Source organism: Oncorhynchus clarkii, chromosome 12 (assembly GCF_045791955.1).
Source record: "Oncorhynchus clarkii lewisi isolate Uvic-CL-2024 chromosome 12, UVic_Ocla_1.0, whole genome shotgun sequence".
Classification (NCBI taxonomy): domain Eukaryota; kingdom Metazoa; phylum Chordata; class Actinopteri; order Salmoniformes; family Salmonidae; genus Oncorhynchus; species Oncorhynchus clarkii.
The window spans coordinates 3,002,545-3,026,797 of NC_092158.1; the positions used below are offsets into that span (position 1 = coordinate 3,002,545).

Here is a 24,253-nt window from a genome sequence, read left to right on the forward strand (position 1 = left end):
TTATTATGGATACCCATTAGTTCCTGCCAAGACAGCAGCTACTCTTCCTGGGGTTTATTATGGATCCCCATTAGTTCCTGCCAAGGCAGCAGCTACTCTTCCTGGGATTTATTATGGATCCCCATTAGTTCCTGCCAAGGCAGCAGCTACTCTTCCTGGGATTTATTATGGATCCCCATTAGTTCCTGCCAAGGCAGCAGCTACTCTTCCTGGGGTTTATTATGATCCCCATTAGTTCCTGCCAAGGCAGCAGCTACTCGTCCTGGGATTTATTATGGATCCCCATTAGTTCCTGCCAAGGCAGCAGCTACTCTTCCTGGGATTTATTATGGATCCCCATTAGTTCCTGCCACAGCAGCAGCTACTCTTCCTGGGATTTTTTATGGATTTCCATTAGTTCCTGCCAAGGCAGCAGCTACTCTTCCTGGAATGTATTATGGATCCCCATTAGTTCCTGCCAAGGCAGCAGCTACTCTTCCTGGGGTTTATTATGGATCCCCATTAGTTCCTGCCAAGGCAGCAGCTACTCTTCCTGGGATTTATTATGGATCCCCATTAGTTCCTGATAAGGCAGCAGCTACTCTTCCTGGGATTTATTATGGATCCCCATTAGTTCCTGCCAAGGCAGCAGCTACTCTTCCTGGGGTTTATTATGGATCCCCATTAGTTCCTGCCAAGGCAGCAGCTACTCTTCCTGGGATTTATTATGGATCCCCATTAGTTCCTGCCAAGGCAGCAGCTACTCTTCCTGGGATTTATTATGGATCCCCATTAGTTCCTGCCAAGGCAGCAGCTACTCTTCCTGGGATTTATTATGGATTCCCATTAGTTCCTGCCAAGGCAGCAGCTACTCTTCCTGGGATTTATTATGGATCCCCATTAGTTCCTGCCAAGGCAGCAGCTACTCTTCCTGGGGTTTATTATGGATCCCCATTAGTTACTGCCACAGCAGCAGCTACTCTTCCTGGGATTTATTATGGATCCCCATTCGTTCCTGCCAAGGCAGCAGCTACTCTTCCTGGGATTTATTATGGATCCCCATTAGTTCCTGCCAAGGCAGCAGCTACTCTTCCTGGGGTTTATTATGGATCCCCATTAGTTCCTGCCAAGGCAGCAGCTACTCTTCCTGGGGTTTATTATGGATCCCCATTAGTTCCTGCCACAGCAGCAGCTACTCTTCCTGGGGTTTATTATGGATCCCCATTAGTTCCTGCCACAGCAGCAGCTACTCTTCCTGGGGTTTATTATGGATCCCCATGAGTTCCTGCCACAGCAGCAGCTACTCCTCCTGGGGTTTATTATGGATCCCCATTAGTTCCTGCCAAGGCAGCAGCTACTCTTCCTGGGGTTTATTATGGATCCCCATTAGTTCCTGCCACAGCAGCAGCTACTCTTCCTGGGGTTTATTATGGATCCCCATTAGTTCCTGATAAGGCAGCAGCTACTCTTCCTGGGGTTTATTATGGATCCCCATTAGTTCCTGCCACAGCAGCAGCTACTCTTCCTGGGGTTTATTATGGATCCTGTGTTTGTACCTGTGTGTGTGTCAATTAACAGTCCCCTCTGTTCCATAAGGTGTATTTTTATCTGTTTTTTTTTTATCTGATTCTACTGCTGCATCAGTTACCTGATGTGGAATAGAGTTCCATGTAGTCATGACTCTATGTAGTACTGTGGAATAGAGTTCCATGTAGTCATGGCTCTATGTAGTACTGTGGAATAGAGTTCCATGTAGTCATGGCTCTATGTAGTACTGTGGAATAGAGTGCCATGTAGTCATGGCTCTATGTAGTACTGTGGAATAGAGTTCCATGTAGTCATGGCTCTATGTAGTACTGTGGAATATAGTTCCATGTAGTCACGGCTCTATGTAGTACTGTGGAATAGAGTTCCATGTAGTCATGGCTCTATGTAGTACTGTGGAATAGAGTTCCATGTAGTCATGGCTCTATGTAGTACTGTGGAATAGAGTTCCATGTAGTCATGGCTCTATGTAGTACTGTGGAATAGAGTTCCATGTAGTCATGGCTCTATGTAGTACTGTGGAATAGAGTTCCATGTAGTCATGGCTCTATGTAGTACTGTGGAATAGAGTTCCATGTAGTCATGGCTCTATGTAGTACTGTGGAATAGAGTTCCATGTAGTCATGGCTCTATGTAGTACTGTGGAATAGAGTGCCATGTAGTCATGGCTCTATGTAGTACTGTGGAATAGAGTGCCATGTAGTCATGGCTCTATGTAGTACTGTGCTCCTCCCATAGTCTGTTCTGGACTGGGGGACTGTGAAGAGACCTCTGGTGGCATGTCTTGTGGGGTATGCATGGATGTGCCAGTAGTTTAAAGTCTGTTTAAACTACTGGCACATCCATCCATACCCCACAAGACATGCCACCAGAGGTCTCTTTACAGTACATTCAGCTTGTCAACACTTCTTACCAAAAGAAGTAGTGATGAAGTCAATCTCTCCTCCGCTTTGACCCATGAGAGATTGACATGCATATTATTAATGTTAGCTCTCTGTGTACATCCAAGGGCCACTGCCCTGTTCTGAGCCAACTGTAATTTTCCTAAGTCCCTCTTTGTGGGACCTGACCACATGACTGAACAGTAGTCCAGGTGTCATATCATTCGCAATTATCCTCAGTAGCTTTCTATTCAAGTTGTCAAGTTGTCAGGCTTGTTTCACCTCTTCCACACTCACTTTACGGCATTCAAAATTACAATGCTCGTCTTTGGTCAGTTGTACTTGCTTGTCTTTGGTCAGTTGTACTTGCTTGTCTTTGGTCAGTTGTACTTGCTTGTCTTTGGTCAGTTGTACTTGGATGTGTAGTGTTTATTGGTAGCATGTCATGCCTACGTTTAATAATCTTGCCAAGAAAAATAAATAAATAAATAGATATACCTAATAATATTACAATATATATATTTGTTTAAATAGATATACCTAATAAAGTGGGTTTTGTGATGAATGAGCATCTGATTCAATGAACGATGGAGCTGAGTTTGCCTTTTTGCACAAAATGTTATTTAAGGTGCTCCAAAGCTTTTTACTATCATTCTTTATATAATTTATCTTAGTTTTATAGCATAGTTTCGTCTTAGTTGTATTCAGTTTAGTCACATGATTCTCAATTTGCAGTATATTTGCCAGTCGGTTGTGCAGCCAGACTTATTTGCCATTCCTTTTGCCTCATCCCTTCAACCATACAATTTTTCAATTCCTCAGGGATTTAACAGTTTTACAGTCATTTTCTTAATGGGCGCATGTTTTTTAGTAACTGTGCTTATTGGTAACTAAAATAAAAAATGTCATAAATATGTCAAGTGTGGCATCTGATTGTCCCTCATTACACACCAAATATCAACAAATAATCTTTACATCAACAACATAGAAATCACTACAAAACTTATTGAATGACCTCTAAAACACTATATTAGGCCAAACCTTTGGAACTTAGGTTTTCCTAGATATGGCTACTATATTATGATCACTACATCTTATGGATTTGGATAATGTTTTATTAAAACAAATTAATGCAGCATTAGTAAAGATGTGATCAATACATGTTAATGATTTCATTCCTGTGCTGTTTAACTACCCTCGTAGGTTGACTGATAACCTGAACCAGGTTGCAGGCACTGGTTACAGTTTGAAGCGTTTTCTTGAGTGGGCACCTTGATGAAAGCCAGTCAATATTTAAATCACCCAGAAAATATACCTGTCTGTTGATGTCACATACATTATCAAGCATTTCACATGATATCCAGATACTGACTGTTAGCACTTAGTGGTCTATAGCAGCTTCCCACCAGAATGTGCTTTAGGCAGATTAATCTGTAGCCATATTACTTCAACAGTATTTAACATTATCCAGATACTGACTGTTAACACTTAGTGGTCTATAGCAGCTTGCCACCAGAATGTGCTTTAGGCAGATTAATCTGTAGCCATATTACTTCAACAGTATTTAACATTATCCAGATACTGACTGTTAACACTTAGTGGTCTATAGCAGCTTGCCACCAGAATGTGCTTTAGGCAGATTAATCTGCAGCCATATTACTTTAACAGTATTTAACATTATCCAGATACTGACTGTTAGCACTTGGTGGTCTATAGCAGCTTCCCACCAGAATGGGCTTTAGGTGAGGCAGATGAACCTGTAGCCATATTACTTCAACAGTATTTAACATGAGATCCTCTCTAAGCTTTACAGGAATGCGGTTCTGAGTATAAACAGCCACACCTTCACCTTTGGCATTCCTGTCTTTTCGGTAGATGTTATAACCATGTATTGCTACCACTGTATCGTCAAAGGTATTAACTAAGTGAGTTTCAGAGATTGTCATAATATGAATGTCATCTGTTACTAGCAAATTATTGATTTCATGAACTTTGTTTCTTAGGCTACATATGTTAATATAGGCTATTTTTTGCCCTTTTCTGGGATGCTTGATTGTTTTCATTGCTTTACTGGGAAGCTTAGCAGAAGTAGACATGCTCATGTTATTTATGTTAGTGCATGGTGAGCTGAACAGAGTGAACTTCCTACTAGGGTACACCACCTCAGTGCTAACAGTATAACTCTGGTTCAAAAGTACATAATTACAGCATACAATAGCTGTAGGATCAGCAGAGGCATTCAGGGCAGTTAGAGGGACATAAATTAGGTTATATTCATTATGTCTTCCAACACCCCTGGGATAATGTACATTTACTGAAGCATTATGATGACTCAGCAACACAATGGTAGGGATTAACTGAGCTGGGCTCGGGTCATTGATTTCCAACACAATATATTACTAAGCACTTTTTACTGGGTAACACACTTGGGTGCAAGGAACTTATTTTCTTGAAAAATATGAACTTCAGTATTCTCACACTTGAACTAGAACCGCCAGGACATTAGACAGCAAATGTAGTATTTTGAACATCTACATTTAAAGGCTAAATTGACTTGAATTGACTTGAATTGACTTGAATTGACATGAATTGACTTGAATTGACATGAATTGACTTGAATTGACTTGAATTGACTTGAATTGAAAAAAGAAAAAAAATAATCATCCCATTCATTTTAGCCAATGTAGATAGAGGTGCAATTCAGTAGTAAATCTTCTTCTGTTGTTTCAGGCATGATCCACAGCAACTTGATGCTTTTATCATGGACAAGGCCTTACTAGACTACGAGGTGTCTATAGATGCAGAATGCAAGACACTCACTGTGGGGAAACCGTTCGCGATTGAAGGCAAGTATATTGACATGAAAAAAATGGTGTTAGTGCCCGGAACGCCCTCTGTACTCTCTTCACTCTAGATATAGAACCACTGGTAGCAAGTATATAGTTAGACAGGGCTAACTAACTACCCGACAGGCTTGTTCTCAATTCAAACCTGAATCTATCAAATTCCAGTTCAATTCTTGAATTTGAATTGAATTTGAAGTTAAGTTTTAAACAGGATACAGAAGTGCAATTATAATTTAAATTAAAGGAAATATAATCGAAATCACATAAAACATCAAAGATATCATTATATACATGCATATAAAATATTGAGGAAGTAATTTATTTTTAGGACAAAGTGTATGATCAAGGAAAACAAGACCTGTATGAGAAAATTCTAATTTATATTTCATTAAATTACTTACATTTTGTTCAATATGTGGAAAATACTAAATTTCCCAGAATGCATTCATTTAACCCTGAAGTTGACCCCAAATCCTTAAAAAGCCAAACAAATGAAATGGTTGGTAGAAATATACACTGAGTGGACAAAACAGTAGGAACACCTGCTCTTTCCTTGACATAGACTGACTGACCAGGTGAATCCAGGTGAAAGATATGATCCCTTATTGATGTCACCTGTTAAATCCACTGTAGATGAAGGGGAGGAGACGGGTTAAATAATTATTTTTAAGCCTTGAGACAACTGAGACATGGATTGAGTATGTGTGCCATTCAGAGGGTGAATGGGCAAGATAAAATATTTAAGTGCCTTTGAATGGGGTATGGTAGTAGGTACCAGGGACACTGGGTTGAGTGTGTCAAGAACTACAACACTGCTGGGTTTTTCAAGCTCAACATTTCCCTGTGTGTATCAAAAACGGTCCACCACCCAAATGACATCCAGCCAACTTGACACAACGGTGGGAAGAATTGGAGTCAACATGGGCATCCCTGTCGAATGCTTTCGACACCTTGCAGTTCATGCCCAAATGAATTGAGGCTGTTCTGAGAGAAAAAGGGGGCAAAAGGGGGTACGACTCAATAGTAGGAAGGTGTTCCTAATGTTTTGTACACTCAGTGTAATTGGCTATTCTAAGCACTAAGGTTAAACAAGGTTATGAACATTGTTTCCAGAGAAAAGTGATATATTCTTTGCTATTTGGAAGTGTGACCTGTCAGATTCAATATAACTCTCATCTTCTTTTATGGCGGAGTGGAATTTATTTGAATTGTACGGAATTAAATTATACTTGCTGTCACTCAAACCAAATTATAATGAATTATAATTCTACATCCTGTGGGGCGGATTTAGGCGACATCGGCATCTTACCAGGGGTGACATGGGGCACCCGCACAAAGATAATACAGTTGAAGTCGGAAGTTTACATACACCTTAGCCAAATACATTTAAACTCCTCCTGACAGAGCTTGTGTAACTGAGTCAGGTTTGTAGGCCTCCTTGCTCGCTCACGCTTTTTCAGTTTGCCTCAAATTTTCTATAGGATTGAGGTCAGGGTTTGTGATAGCCACTCCTATACCTTGACTTTGTTGCCCTTAAGCCATTTTGCCACAACTTTGGAAGTATCCTTGGGGTCATTGTCCGTTTGGACGACCCATATATCCACAGAATTGTCCTACCTCATGATTCCATCTAGTTTGTGAAGTGCACCAGTCCCTCCTGCAGTAAAGCACCCCCACAACATGATGCTGCCACCCCCACAACATGATGCTGCCACCCCCGTGCTTCACGGTTGGGATGGTGTCTTCGGCTTGCAAAGCCTCCCCATTTTTCCTTTAAACACAATTATGGTCATTATGGTCAAACAGTTCTATTTTTGTTTCATCTGACCAGAGGACATTTCCCCAAAAAGCACAATCTTTGTCCCCATGTGCAGTTGCAAACCGTAGTATGGCTTTTTTAATAGCGGTTATGGAACAGTGGCTTCTTCCTTGCTGAGTAGCCTTTCAGGTTCTGTCGATTTAGGACTCACTTTAGTTTGGATATAGATACTTTTGTACCTGTTTCCTCCAGAATCTTCACAAGGTCCTTTGCTGTTGTTCTGGGATTGATTTGCACTTTTCACACCAAAGTACGTTCATCTTTATGAGACAGAACGCGTCTCCTTCCTTCCCAGAACGCGTCTCATACCTTGAGCGATGTGACGGCTGCGTGGTCCCATGGTGTTTATACTTGCGTACTATTGTTTGTAAAGATGAGCGTGGTACCGTCAGGCATTTGGAAATTGCTCCCAAGGATGAACCAGACTTGTGGATCTCCCCACCTACAATTCTGAGGTCTTGAATTATTTATTTTGATTTTCCCATGATGTCAAGCATAGAGGCACTGAGTTTGAAGGCAGGCCTTGAAATACATCCACAGGTACACCTCCAATTGACTCAAATGATGTCAATTAGCCTATCAGAAGCTTCTATAGCCATGATGGAATTTTCTGGCATTTTCCAAGCTGTTTAACGGTACGGTCAACTTAGTGTATGTAAACTTCTGACCCACTGGAAATGTGATACAGTGAATTATGTATGTAATGTAAACTTCCGACATCAACTGTATATAATTATAATATTCCAAATTGTGACATTTGTGCGATCGGTTTCCTATCGCTCATTTGCACATCACGTCAATGATATCATGTCACCGTGTGGGACTGCGGATCAATTAACCTTGTCAGAGCGGGCGCTCTGATTCTAGGCTACTGCCTGGGAAGGTCTCCCACTCAGAAGTACGAGATGGGGAAGGGGGGCGGAGGTAGGTTGACCTCAGGTCTCCCACTCAGAAGTACGAGATGGGGAAGGGGGGCGGAGGTAGGTTGACCTCAGGTCTCCCCACTGGAATCCCGAGGTAGGGGGAGCGGGGGAATCTATCAAATAGCACACCTCTAACTTTGTACAGTACATTAGTGTACAGTAAATTAGTTGTGCAAAATGTAATAATCAAGTTCTCTTCTTTATAAGTGTGTTATTCTATTTGTGCGATACAGGATTTGTGCAATTTAGTTTTATTTGTGTGTTTTTTGTTAGCAATCGTCTAATAGTGCAATAGTGTAATAGTGTAATAGTGTAATAGGGTAATAGGGTAATAGGGTAATAGTGTAATAGTGTAATAGGGTAATAGTGTAATAGTGTAATAGGGTAATAGTGTAATATGGTAATAGTGTAATAGTGTAATAGTGTAATAGGGTAATAGTGTAATAGTGTAATAGGGTAATAGTGTAATAGTGTAATAGGGTAATAGTGTAATAGGGTAATAGGGTAATAGTGTAATAGTGTAATAGGGTAATAGTGTAATAGGGTAATAGTGTATTAGTGTATTAGTGTAATAGGGTAATAGGGTAATAGTGTAATAGTGTAATAGGGTAATAGTGTAATATGGGAATAGGGTAATAGGGTAATAGTGTAATAGGGTAATAGTGTAATAGGGTAATAGGGTAATAGGGTAATAGTGCAATATGGTAATAGTGTAATAGTAAAATAGGGTAATAGTGTAATAGGGTAATAGGGTAATAGTGTAATAGGGTAATAGTGTAATAGTGTAATAGGGTAATAGGGTAATAGTGTAATAGTGTAATAGGGTAATAGGGTAATAGTGTAATAGGGTAATAGGGTAATAGGGTAATAGTGCAATATGGTAATAGTGTAATAGTGTAATAGGGTAATAGTGTAATAGGGTAATAGGGTAATAGTGTAATAGTGTAATAGGGTAATAGTGTAATAGTGTAATAGGGTAATAGGGTAATAGTGTAATAGGGTGATAGTGTAATATTGTATTAGTGTAATAGGGTAATATGGTAATAGTGTAATAGTGTAATAGGGTAATAGGGTAATAGGGTAATAGTGTAATAGGGTAATAGTGTAATAGGGTAATAGTGTAATAGGGTAATAGGGTAATAGTGTAATAGGGTAATAGGGTAATAGTGTAATAGTGTAATAGGGTAATAGTGCAATAGTGTAATAGTGTAATAGTGTAACAGGGTAATAGTGTAATAGTGTAATATGGTAATAGTGTAATAGTGTAATAGGGTAATAGGGTAATAGGGTGGGGGGGGAAGGGGGGGGGGGGTCGCCCAGGGAACCATACAACCTGGAAGCGCCCCTGCGCTAGGATGTGGCCAATTCAATTAGAATTTCAACTCACGAGTTGAATGGGAGTCAATTCCAAAATTCTGAATTAAAACTGAAACAACTGCGACACCCACACATTCTAATAATGTACTAGCAAGATTAAGCTATGACCACCCTGCACACATACAAGTACTGCATATTCAACACTACCGGTATGTTGTTGTACAACGTCAACATGACATCAGTTCATTTGATCAATGGGTTTTCTGTGTCAGTCTAGGTGTCTGTATCTATTTACCCATAGTACAGAGGAAGACAGGGAGGTTGATGTTTTCATCACCCGTACCATACCCATAGTACAGAGGAAGAAGACATGGACGATTATGTTTTCTAAGTCATTCTGTGTGTTTTTCTGTTCCCAGGTTATGGCATCGGCCTGCGCCAGAACTCTCCCCTGTCCTCTAACATCTCAGAGCTGGTGAGCCAGTACAAGTCAGACGGCTTCATGGATATGTTGCATGACAAGTGGTACAAGGTGGTGCCCTGTGGAAAACGGAGCTTCGCCGTCACTGAGGTAATGTACATCATACTACTTTAATATTAATGAAATACAGCGGCTTGCGAAAGTATTCACCCCCCCTTTGGCACTTTTCCTATTTTGTTGCCTTACAGACTGGAATTAAAATGGATTTTTTGGGGGGTTTTGTATCATTTGATTTACACAACCTGACTACCACCTTGAAGACGCAAAATATATTTTTTTGTGAAACAAACAAGAAATATGTAACGGCTTTCTTCGGTCGAAGGAGACGAGGACCAAAATGCAGGGTGGTTATAGTTCATAGTTTTAATAAGAGAAACTAAACATGAACACAATTACAAAACAACAAACGTGGCAAAACCCAAAACAGTCCTATGTAGTGCAGAGAACACAAAGACAGGAAACAACCACCCACACATCCCAACACAAAACAAGCTACCTAAATATGGTTCCCAATCAGAGACAATGACTAACACCTGCTTCTGATTGAGAACCATATCAGGCCATACATAGAAACGGACAAACTAGACACACAACATAGAATGCCCACCCAGCCCACGTCCTGACCAACACTAAAAACAAGAAAAACACAAAAGAACTATGGTCAGACAACTATTATAAGACAAGAAAAACAGAACTTGAGCGTGCATAATTATTCACGCCCCCAAAGTCAATACTTTGTAGAGCCACATTTTGCAGCAAGTCCCTTGGGGTATGTCTCTGTAAGCTTGGCACATCTAGCCACTGGGATTTTTGCCCATTCTTCAAGGCAAAACTGCTCCAGCTCCTTCAAGTTGGATTGGTGGTGATGGTGTACAGCAATCTTTAAGTCATACCACAGATTTTCAATTGGATTGAGGTCTGGGCTTTGACTAGGCATTTAAATGTTTCCCCTTAAACCACCCGAGTGTTGCTTTAGCAGTATGCTTAGGGTCATTGTCCTGCTGGAAGGTGAACCTCCGTCCCAGTCTCAAATCCTTGAAAGACTGAAAATAGGTTTCCCTACAGAATTTCCCTGTATTTAGCACCATCCATAATTCCTTCAATTCTGACCAGTTTCCCAGTCCCTGCCGATGAAAAACATCCCCATAGCATAATGATGCCACCACCATGCTTTACTGTAGGGGTGGTGTTCTCGGGGTGATGAGAGGTGTTGGGTTTGCGCCAGACATAGCGTTTTCCTTGATGGTCTAAAAGCTACATTTTAGTCTCATCTGACCAGAGTACCTTCTTCCATATGTTTGGGGAGTCTCCCACATGTGTTTTGGCAAAAAGCAAACATGTTTGCAAATTTTTTTCATTAAGCAGTGGCTTTTTTTCTGGCCACTCTTCCGTAAAGCCCAGCTCTGTGGAGTGTATGGCTTAAAGTGGTCCTATGGACAGATTCTCCAATCTCCACGGTGGATCTTTACATCTCCTTCAGGCTTATCTTTCGTCTCTTTGTTGCCTTTCTGATTAATGCCCTCCTTGCCTGGTCTGTGACTTTTGGTGGGCAGCCCTCTCTTGGCAGGTTTGTTGTGGTGCCATATTCATTCACTTTTTTAATGATGTATTTAATGGTGCTTCGTGGGATGTTCAAAGTTTTGGATATTTTGTATAACCCAACCGTGATCTGTACTTCTCCACAACTTTGTCCCTGACCTGTTTGGAAAGATCCTTGGTCTTCATGGTGCCGCTTTCTTGGTGGTGCCCCTTGCTTGGTGGTGATGCAGACTCAGAACAGATGTATATATACTGAGATCATGTGACAGATCATGTGATACTTAGATTGCACACAGGTGGACTTTATTTAACTAATTGTGACTTCTGAAGGTAATTGGTTGCACCAGATCTTATTAAGGGGCTTCATACCGAAGGGGTGAATAGATATGCACGCACCACTTTTCCGTTTTGAAATGTTGTAATGTCTTTGAATTTATTTGGTTTTTTTTCGCTTCAACGATTTGGATTATTGTGTGTATGTCAATTACATAAAATCCATTTGAATTACAGGTTGTAATGCAACAAAATAGGAAAAAGGTCAAGGGGGTTGAAAAGTTTTGCAAGGCACTGTAGATCACACTACTTCAATATTAATGAAATACATGTCACTACTAAATCATTTCCATCAGTCTGTGTTTATTTGTGTGTTTTGAAGTCTTAATGATGGAGTCCATTATAAATTATGGACACTTACTAATGATGGAGTCCATTATAAATTATGGAAGCTTACTAAAAATGGTCCTAAATAATAGATGTTGTAGTAATAGTGATGTGTAATAGTATATAGTGATGTGTAATGGTTATACATAATAGTATATAGTGATGTGTAATGGTTATACGTAATAGTATATAGTGATGTGTAATGGTTATACGTAATAGTATATAGTGATGTGTAATGGTTATACGTAATAGTGTATAGTGATGTGTACAGCGATGTGTAGTAGTGTACCGTGATGTGTAATAGTATATAGTGATGTGTAATAGTGATGTGTATTAGTGTACAGTGATGAGTAATAGTGTATATTGATGTGTACAGCGATGTGTAGTAGTGTATCGTGATGTGTAGAGTGATGTGTAATAGTCTATAGTGATGTGTAATAGTGATGTGTAGTAGTGTACAGTGATGTGTAATAGTGATGTGTAATAGTGATGTGTAATAGTATATAGTGATGTGTAATAGTGTATAGTGATGTGTAATAGTGTAATAGTGTAAAGCGATGTGTAATAGTGATGTGTATAGTGATGTGTAATAGTTTATAGTGGTGTGTAATAGTGATGTGTAATAGTGATGTGTAATAGTATATGGTGGTGTGTAATAGTGTACAGTGATGTGTAATAGTGACGTGTAATAGTGATGTGTAATAGTATATAGTGATGTGTAATAGTGTAAAGTGATGTGTAATAGTGTAATAGTGTAAAGCGATGTGTAATAGTGGTGTGTAATAGTGATGTGCAATAGTGTAATAGTGATGTGTAATAGTGATGTGTAATAGTGTACAGCGATGTGTAATAATGATGTGTAATAGTATATAGTGATGTGTAATAGTATATAGTGATGTGTAAAAGTGATGTGTAAAAGTGATGTGTAATAGTGATGTGTAATAGTGATGTGTAGTGGTATATAGTGATGCGTAATGGTGATGTGTAATAGTGATGTGTAATAGTGATGTGTAGTAGTGATGTGTAGTAGTATATAGTGATGTGTAATAGTGTATAGTGATGTGTAAGAGTGTATAGTGTTGTGTAATAGTGATGTGTAATGGTATACAGTGATGTGTAATAGTGATGTGTAATAGTATATAGTGATGTGTGATATTGATGTGTAATAGTATATAGTGATGTGTAATAGTATATAGGGATGTGTAATAGTGATGTGTAATAGTGATGTGTAATAGTGCTGTGTAATTTTATATAGTGATGTGTAATGGTGATGTGTAATAGTATAGAGTGATGTGTAATAGTATATAGTGATGTGTAAAAGTGATGTGTAATAGTATATAGTGATGTGTAATAGTGATGTGTAATAGTGTACAGTGATGTGTAATAGTGTACAATGATGTGTAATATTGTACAGTGATGTGTAATAGTGTACAGTGATGTGTAATAGTGATGTGTAATATTGTACAGTGATGTGTAATAGTGTACAGTGATGTGTAATATTGTACAGTGATGTGTAATAGTGATGTGTAATATTGTACAGTTATGTGTAATATTGTACAGTGATATGTAATATTGTACAGTGATGTGTAATAGTGATGTGTAATAGTGATGTGTAATAGTGTACAGTGATATGTAATAGTGTACAGTGATGTGTAATAGTGATGTGTAATAGTGATGTGTAATAGTTATAGTGTGTGATAGTATATAGTGATGTGTAATAGTGTATAGTGATGTGTAATAGTGTACTGTGATGTGTAATAGTGATGTGTAATAGTGTATAGTGATGTGTAATAGTGTACAGTGATGTGTGATAGTGTACAGTGATGTGTGATAGTGTACAGTGATGTGTAATAGTGTACAGTGATGTGTAATAGTGTGCAGTGATGTGTAATAATGTACAGTGATGTGTAATAGTGATGTGTAATAGTGTACAGTAATAGTGTACAGTGATGTGTAATATTGTACAGTGATGTGTAATATTGTACAGTGATGTGTAATATTGTACAGTGATGTGTAATACTGTACAGTGATGTGTAATAGTGTACAGTGATGTGTAATATTGTACAGTGATGTGTAATATTGTACAGGGATGTGTAATAGTGTATTGTGATGTGTAATAGTGATGTGTAATAGTGATGTGTAATAGTGTACAGCGATGTGTAGTAGTGTACAGTGATGTGTGATAGTGTATAGTGATGCTGCTGAACCGATACATTACACTTTACTGTTAATAAATTATCTTCAGACCGTTTTGATGGGACTTACATATACTGATCTGTCTGTCTGTCTGTCTGTCTGTCTGTCTGTCTGTCTGTCTGTCTGTCTGTCTGTCTGTCTGTCTGTCTGTCTGTCTGTCTGTCTTGTCTTGTCTTGTCTCTTTCCAGACCTTACAAATGGGCATAAAGCATTTCTCAGGCCTGTTTTTGATGCTGTGTGTCGGGTTGGTTCTGTCTCTCCTCACCACCCTGGCTGAACACATAATCTACCGCTTTGTCATACCCAGAGTCAAGGACCCCAAGTTCAAGTATTGGCTGCATACTAGTCAGGTAATACTGGGCATACACTACACGACTTGTAAAATCATAACATTGCTGAGCCTCTCACATTAAGCAAACATCTTTCCTGTAGTTGTTTGTCTTGTTTACATAGTGATGCTCACACTAAACATTGTGGCACAGACAGGGGGTTACACGCTACAATATTATTCACTTGGTCATGAGGATTTTCAATACCACCCTGTCTCTATAAAACAATTATGTGATGATGTGATTAGATTGTTGATGGAGCAACAAGGAGCTGTGGCTCAAAGCTGTCTCAGAAACGTTTCCGGTAAGACGTTGCCGTTTGCCATACAGAGACAATACATTTTGAATTGAATGACAGTGCTTGTTAACTTCAGAGTTGAAAGGACTTTTGACACTTTGACTTTGGTTAGAAAAGTACACGATGCTCCTCTGACCTGCTCACATTAACCGAGCAACGATATGGATGTTTTGTCTCCGATATCAAAAGCTTTGTGTGGTATACGCCCAGGGCTCTAAAGAACGACCAATTGGGTAGCACATGCATATATTTATTTATTTCTGTGCGAACAGTACTTTTATTTTGGGAGCACCGTAACAACAAAATAATTATCAGATTAAAAAAACTCAATGAGTAACAATATTTAGACAAATCACCAAAATCGCTGCTCAAACAAGACAGGCTGATTTATTGTGTAACCAATCATAATGCTACGTATGATTCGAGAGGGGTTGTTTCACAAATTCAAGAGGCCTAGGAGGGACAAAACTAGTGACAAAATGTTGTGTTAGTTCTGTGGAACGCGTGGAGTAATAGCAGCAGGGGAGACTTATTTCTCATCTGGATCCATCAACCTAAAACACATCGGACAGGGGATCCAGCAACCTAAAACACATCGGGCAGGGGATCCAGCAACCTAAAACACATCGGGCAGGGGATCCAGCAACCTAAAACACATCGGACAGGGGATCCAGCAACCTAAAACACATCGGACAGGGGATCCAGCAACCTAAAACACATCGGACAGGGGATCCAGCAACCTAAAACACATCGGACAGGGGATCCAGCAACCTAAAACACATCGGACAGGGGATCCAGCAACCTAAAACACATCGGACAGGGGATCCAGCAACCTAAAACACGAGTAGTTTATGAAACATTACTTCAGACAAGTGCATCGGGCAGGGGGTCCAGCAACCTAAAACACATCGGGCAGGGGATGCAGCAACACCACTAGGTCTACTAACTACAGCAACACCACTAGGTCTACTGACTACAGCAACACCACTAGGTCTACTGACTACTGCAACACCACTAGGTCTACTGACTACAGCAACACCACTAGGTCTACTGACTACTGCAACACCACTAGGTCTACTAACTACAGCAACACCACTAGGTCTACTGACTACTGCAACACCACTAGGTCTACTGACTACTGCAACACCACTAGACCTACTGACTACAGCAACACCACTAGGTCAACTTACTACAGCAACACCACTAGACCTACTGACTACAGCAACACCACTAGGTCAACTTACTACAGCAACACCACTAGACCTACTGACTACAGCAACACCACTAGACCTACTGACTACAGCAACAGTCACTAGACCTACTGACTACAGCAACACCACTAGACCTACTGACTACAGCAACACCACTAGACCTACTGACTACAGCAACACCACTAGACCTACTGACTACAGCAACACCACTAGGTCTACTGACTACAGCAACACCACTAGGTGTACTGACTACAGGAACACCACTAGACCTACTGACTACAGCAACACCACTAGGTCTACTGACTACAGCAACACCACTAGGTCTACTGACTACAGCAACACCACTAGACCTACTGACTACAGCAACACCACTAGGTCTACTAACTACAACAACACCACGAGACCTACTGACTACAGCAACACCACTAGGTCTACTGACTACAGCAACACCACTAGACCTACTGACTACAGCAACACCACTAGGTCTAATTACTCCAGCAACACCACTAGGTCTACTTACTCCAGCAACACCACTAGGTCAACTGACTACAGCAACACCACCAGGTCTACTGACTGCAGCAACACCACTAGACCTACTGACTACAGCAACACCACTAGGTCTACTGACTACAGCAACACCACTAGACCTACTGACTACAGCAACACCACTAGGTCTAATTACTCCAGCAACACCACTAGGTCTACTTACTCCAGCAACACCACTAGACCTACTGACTACAGCAACACCACCAGGTCTACTGACTGCAGCAACACCACTAGACCTACTGACTACAGCAACACCACTAGACCTACTGACTACAGCAACACCACTAGACCTGATGACTACAGCAACACCACTAGGTCTACTGACTACAGCAACACCACTAGGTCTACTGACTACAGCAACACCACTAGACCTACTGACTACAGCAACACCACTAGGTCTACTGACTAAAGCAACACCACTAGGTCTAATTACTCCAGCAACACCACTAGACCTACTGACTACAGCAACACCACTAGACCTACTGACTACAGCAACACCACTAGACCTACTGACTACAGCAACACCACTAGGTCTACTAACTACAGCAACACCACGAGACCTACTGACTACAGCAACACCACTAGGTCTACTGACTACAGCAACACCACTAGACCTACTGACTACAGCAACACCACTAGAACTACTGACTACAGCAACACCACTAGGTCTACTGACTACAGCAACACCACTAGGTCTACTGACTAAAGCAACACCACTAGGTCTAATTACTCCAGCAACACCACTAGGTCTACTTACTCCAGCAACACCACTAGACCTACTGACTACAGCAACACCACTAGACCTACTGACTACAGCAACACCACTAGACCTACTGACTACAGCAACACCACTAGACCTACTGACTACAGCAACACCACTAGGTCAACTTACTACAGCAACACCACTAGGTCTACTGACTACAGCAACACCACTAGAATTACTGACTACAGCAACACCACTAGACCTACTGACTACAGCAACACCACTAGACCTACTGACTACAGCAACCCACTAGACCTACTGACTACAGCAACACCACTAGGTCTACTGACTACAGCAACACCACTAGGTCTACTGACTACAGCAACACCACTAGGTCTACTTACTACAGCAACACCACTAGACCTACTGACTACATTAACACCACTAGGTCTACTGACTACAGCAACACCACTAGGTCTACTTACTACAGCAACACCACTAGACCTACTGACTACAGCAACACCACTAGACCTACTGACTACAGCAACACCACTAGACCTACTGACTACAGCAACACCACTAGGTCTACTGACTACAGCAACACCACTAGGTCTACTGACTACAGCAACACCACTAGGTCTACTTACTACAGCAACACCACTAGACCTACTGACTACAGCAACACCACTAGACCTACTGACTACAGCAACACCACTAGACCTACTGACTACAGCAACACCAATAGACCTACTGACTACAGCAACACCACTAGGTCTACTGACTACAGCAACACCACTAGAACTACTGACTACAGCAACATCACTAGACCTACTGACTACAGCAACACTACTAGACCTACTGACTACAGCAACACCACTAGACCTACTGTCTACAGCAACACCACTAGACCTACTGACTACAGCAACACCACAAGGTCTACTAACTACAAGGGATGCAGCAACACCACTAGGAACACCACAACTACCAGACCTATTTGACAGGCAACAGGTGGCAGCCCAAGCCCGTCAACAGGCAGAGCTATCTGAGATGGAGATTAAATCTAACAGCACTTACGGCCAAGGAGGAGAATGATTTTCTGTAATTCAAACGCAAAATAATGGATTACAAATCAACCCAACATATGGAAATGAGGTGTCCTGAACAAACATAACTGGCATTTGGCACCATCGCGGACACAATCCGAGAGGAGGTTTTGTGCAATCATGGATCCTTGGGACGCCACTACCCTAAACCTTAAACCTTAAAAGCAAGTTGATTTATTAGCTAGATTCTAGATCAAAGAAATGCATTCGTTATTTTGAGAGGAGACAAAAAATTTATTTAATTATCCAAGGATCAGTAGATAGTCAGCGTGTTGCCTGGTTACAATATTATTAGTATTATTATTTGTAGTATTATTAGTAGTAGTATTATTAATATGATTATTATTAGTAGTAGTAATATTATTCATATTATTATTAGTATTAGTATTATTAATACTTTTATTAGTAGTATTATTATTACTATTAGTAGTATTATTAATATTAATATTATTATTAGTATTATTAATATTATTATTAGTAGTAGTATTATTAATATTAGTAGTAGTAGTAGTAGTAGTAGTAATATTATTATTATTATTAACTATTACAATTATTAGTAGTATTTTTTATTGCTATTAATATTATTAGTTGTATTAGTATTAGTAGTGGTATTTTTATTACTGTTAATATTATTAGTATTACTAGTATATGTAGTGGTATTTTTAGTACTGTTAATGTTATTAGTAGTATTAGTATTCGTAGTAGTATTTTTATTACTATTAATATTATTAGTTGTATTAATACTGTAATTATTATTATTAATATTAGTATTTGTGTTTTTATTATTAGTAGAAGTAGTATTAGTATTATTATTATTATTAGTATTATTATTATTATTATTATTATTGTTGTCTGTTAGCTGAACACAATAATGGATACCAGTTTCCTGTTTGCAGTAACACTTTTAAATACAACAAAGGTTATGTTTAATCACCTATATACATATTTTTGCTGTTACACTTTAAAATACAATCAATGTTGTTTTGTATTTTACATTTGTTTGTCCAAAACAAATCACCTATGTAAATATTTTTTCACTTTTGAATACAAAGATTAAAGTTAGCCCACTCTCTAGTGATGTGTTCTACATCATTAAGGTAACAGTTGATGACAATTAACAATGATCGGAAAGTCAGTCAAAAATTGTTTTGTTTCTGGTGCTCCTTACTTTTTATAGTTAGGAGCACCAGTGCTACCTATGAAAAAATATAATATAGAGCCATGTGTACGCCTGGCTCAACAACTAACTCAACTTTCACTATGTTTAAATGCCAGAAAGTTATACTCCTAAAGTATGATATTCTCAGATTAAGTGTACTTTAAAGAATAGATACCTTAGCTGCCTGGGTTGGGATCAAATATATTTTATTTTAGTCGATTTCTCAAAATGAAATTGATTGACCTCAACCATTGCAGTTTCTGTTACATATCTGGTGTGTTTCTAATGTCTGGTGTGTTTCTGTCTGGTGTGTTTATAAAGTCTGGTGTGTTTCTGTCTGGTGTGTTTATAATGTCTGGTGTGTTTCTGTCTGGTGTGTTTCTGTCTGGTGTGTTTATAATGTCTGGTGTGTTCATAATGTCTGGTGTGTTTCTGTCTGGTGTGTTTCTGTCTGGTGTGTTTATAATGTCTGGTGTGTTTCTGTCTGGTGTGTTTATAATGTCTGGTGTGTTTCTGTCTGGTGTGTATCTGTCTGGTGTGTTTATAATGTCTGGTGTGTTTCTGTCTGGTGTGTTTCTGTCTGGTGTGTTTATAAAGTCTGGTGTGTTTCTGTCTGGTGTGTTTATAAAGTCTGGTGTGTTTCTGTCTGGTGTGTTTATAATGTCTGGTGTGTTTCTGTCTGGTGTGTTTCTGTCTGGTGTGTTTATAAAGTCTGGTGTGTTTCTGTCTGGTGTGTTTATAAAGTCTGGTGTGTTTCTGTCTGGTGTGTTTATAAAGTCTGGTGTGTTTCTGTCTGGTGTGTTTATAATGTCTGGTGTGTTTCTGTCTGGTGTGTATCTGTCTGGTGTGTTTATAATGTCTGGTGTGTTTATAATGTCTGGTGTGTTTCTGTCTGGTGTGTTTATAATGTCTGGTGTGTTTCTGTCTGGTGTGTTTATAATGTCTGGTGTGTTTATAATGTCTGGTGTGTTTCTGTCTGGTGTGTTTATAATGTCTGGTGTGTTTCTGTCTGGTGTGTTTATAATGTCTGGTGTGTTTCTGTCTGGTGTGTTTCTGTCTGGTGTGTTTATAATGTCTGGTGTGTTTCTGTCTGGTGTGTTTATAATGTCTGGTGTGTTTCTGTCTGGTGTGTTTATAATGTCTGTTGTGTTTCTGTCTGGTGTGTTTATAATGTCTGGTGTGTTTCTGTCTGGTGTGTTTCTGTCTGGTGTGTTTATAATGTCTGGTGTGTTTCTGTCTGGTGTGTTTCTAATGTCTGGTGTGTTTCTAATGTCTGGTGTGTTTATAATGTCTGGTGTGTTTCTAATGTCTGGTGTGTTTATAATGTCTGGTGTGTTTCTGTCTGGTGTGTTTATAATGTCTGGTGTGTTTATAATGTCTGGTGTGTTTATAATGTCTGGTGTGTTTATAATGTCTGGTGTGTTTCTGTCTGGTGTGTTTCTGTCTGGTGTGTTTCTGTCTGGTGTGTTTATAATGTCTTGTGTGTTTCTGTCTTGTGTGTTTCTGTCTGGTGTGTTTCTGTCTGGTGTGTTTATAATGTCTGGTGTGTTTCTGTCTGGTGTGTTTATAATGTCTGGTGTGTTTCTGTCTGGTGTGTTTTTTGCTCTGTCCCTCAGAGATTACACCGAGCTATGAACACATCTTTCAACGACGATAAACTGCAGACTGTGGCCAAGAAGGAAAAAAGGTAACAATTCATTGATGTGCCGTAAGGAAGCAAATTGACAGACCGCTGATTTATTGACTCGAGAAACGTTTGATTTAATGTTCCAGTTTGACAGCGTGTGTCACTTTTTTTATTAATCACATTTTGGTAAATTTAATTGTCAGTGATGATAGTAGTGACGGGATGATGGGTGACACCCTGCTTACAGGCTGTGGATCATGTCAGCATCAGATCAGTGGCCGTCAGTGCCGTTTAAGATGAGGGATTACATTCATTTTTCATGAGAATGGCCTTATTCTTATTACAGCGTATTGGGATGACTGTCATCCTAGCTCAATGTAACATTAATAGGTTTAGGCTACTACATGATACTCTAATTTTTCCTACACCCATCATGAGGTTGCTACAACCTAGCCTATGAATGAACGTTTACAGTGTAGGTGCACACAGGTCGAGAGACACATTTTAGGTGACAGACAGTATCACAGGGACAGACAGATACTCATTCAATACCCCCTTGCACACTCGTGCCTGCATCTAGCTGATGTAAGGTGTCATTATTAATCCAACAGTTGCAAACCAGAGTTTCTAATGGACAAATTCAGGTATGTTTATCCCTGTTTTTGTTCCGTTTGCTTCCGTTTAAGAAACGTTTTTTAAACAGAAACGGCGGAATGAATACATCCCTGATCACGCGTAAACACAGTTCACTTTCATAGCAGCCACGTTGTATTCATTTTGGCATCTATGCGCTCTACTCCTCTCACCTTGTCCCTTCCCCGGTGGACTTCAATGCAAAACACATCAGCTGTAAGTGACCAGGCAAAAAATCCTTTCCAAGTCAAACAGCTACACACAGCCTACATTGTTGTCACCATATTAGCTAAGGTAATGTCATAGTCAGCATAGCTTATAAAACAAACATGTTAATAAACCCACTAAAACCATGCAGTGATATTACAGTGTACAGTCAGTAAGCCACCGGTGGCAATAAATTAGTAAATCCAAAGCTTACCTTGACTTGGAAGAATTCCAGTGTTGTGTTGGATAGTCCTAGCCAGCTAGCTAATATAGCATCCCTCTGTTATAGCCAGCTAGCTAATATAGCATCCCTCTGTTATAGCCAGCTAGCTAATATAGAATCCCTCTGTTATAGCCAGCTAGCTAATATAGAATCACTCTGTTATAGCCAGCTAGCTAATATAGCATCCCTCTGTTATAGCCAGCTAGCTAATATAGCATCCGTCTGTTGAAGCAGGGTGTTTCAGAAGGCTAAACTAGCTAGATGCATGTACTAGCTAAGTAAGTGAAACTATTTCTATCTTGCTTCTCCTTCATTTTGGAATAAATATTTTTTTAACTGTCTTTCTCTCTCTTTGAGTCAACTATTCACCACGTTTTATGCACTGCGGTGCTAGTTAACTGTAGCTTATGCTTTCAGTACTAGATTAATTTTTAGATCCTTTGATTGTGTAGGCAACATGTCAGTTCATGCTGCAAGAGTTCTGATAGGTTGGAGGATGTCCTCCAGAAGTTTGCATAATTACTGTGTAAGTCTATGGAATGGGGTGAGAACCATGAGCTTCCTAGGTTTTGTATTAAAGTCAATGAACCAAGAGGAGGATGGAAGCTAGCTGTCCTCCGGCTACACCATGGTGCTACCCTACAGAGTGCTGTTGAGGCTACTGTAGATTTCATTTCAAAACAATGTGTTTTAATCAATTATTTGGTGAAGTGATTATACTTAGTATTGTTTTATCTAAAAAGGATATTGTTTTAAATGTATTACAATTTTTATTTTTATGAAATTCACTGAGGATGGTCCTTCCATTCTGCCTCTGAGGAGCCTCCACTGCATCAGATAGCAGGTTCTGTAGTGCACTATAGGCCCTGGTCTAAAGTAGTGCCCTGGTCTAGAGTAGTACACTATAGGCCCTGGTCTAAAGTAGTACACTATAGGGAATAAAGTGCCATTTGGGATGCAAATCAACGTCCCTAAAGACGTGTATTTGTTCGACCCCAAAGGTGCAACGTGGGTAACCACCACCAACAACAACAGGAGCAGCCATGCGTACCATGGAACAGCTCAGAGTCCAACTGCAACTGCAACAGAAGGAAGCTGCCTCCTCAGGAGTCCCATCTTGAGTACCCCCACTGTGACTGCCCTCTTCTTCCTCCTCCTCGGGTAGGCCAGCTCAAGCACAGAAAAATAAGGAACACATAGCTGGAGTATTTACTTTTTTTAGGAGAGGAAGTCTTGTTGGGAAATGGTACATATTTTAAACACCTGTAGAAACCATTTCCTGTATTCTGCAGCCTTATTATACACAGTTACAGGCAATACCAGTAGATAGAATTTAGTCAGATTTAATGTATCAAATCAGAGGGTAATTTCTCAAATTTCTCATATATTATTTATGTTTTGATTTGTGCCATTTGATTGGTTGGAAGTAATCTAAATGTCTCTTATTTTCTCCTCTTCCTCCTCAGGTGAAGAGCCCCCTACAGGCCACCTCTAACGGGAGGACAGACCTGGTCCAGGTGGGTCTAAAAACCAGGACCAACCCCATGCTGCAGGAGCTGTCAGAGCTGGAGACACACATTACCATCATCAAACAGCAGCTGCACATCGCCATGAAGAAGAAGAGGGAGCTGGAGCAGTACCAGCAGACACATAACATGACAGAGTAGAGGATTGGTACAAGCAGACACATAACATGACAGAGTAATTACGCTATAGAAAAGGTACCAAGTCAATAGCGCGAGTGAAGACATTACAAGCTGGTGAGTGAGGCTGTGAAGCTAACTCTGTTACAACTGGTACCAGCAGACACAAGATATCTGAATAGAGGCTGGAGCTACCAGCAGATACACAACACCCCTAAGTAGAGGCTGGAGCTACCAGCAGATACACAACGCCCCTAAGTAGAGGCTGGAGCTACCAGCAGATACACAACACCCCTAAGTAGAGGCTGGAGCTACCAGCAGATACACAACACCCCTAAATAGAGGCTGGAGCTACCAGCAGACACACAACACCCATAAGTAGAGG

General features: G+C 40.0%; 1 protein-coding gene across 1 annotated transcript in view; it reads left to right on the forward strand.

Moving 5' to 3' along the window:
* Nucleotides 1-23,892, forward strand: part of LOC139421811 (glutamate receptor ionotropic, NMDA 3A-like) — a 92,483-nt gene extending 68,591 nt beyond the window's left edge. Inside the window, exons 6-11 of the mRNA XM_071172931.1 lie at nt 5,136-5,251; nt 9,730-9,881; nt 14,375-14,536; nt 21,152-21,222; nt 23,227-23,386; nt 23,692-23,892. Of these exons, the coding sequence (XP_071029032.1) occupies nt 5,136-5,251; nt 9,730-9,881; nt 14,375-14,536; nt 21,152-21,222; nt 23,227-23,386; nt 23,692-23,892 (862 nt within the window). The remainder of the gene's footprint in view (nt 1-5,135; nt 5,252-9,729; nt 9,882-14,374; nt 14,537-21,151; nt 21,223-23,226; nt 23,387-23,691) is intronic.
* Nucleotides 23,893-24,253: the final 361 nt, after the last annotated feature.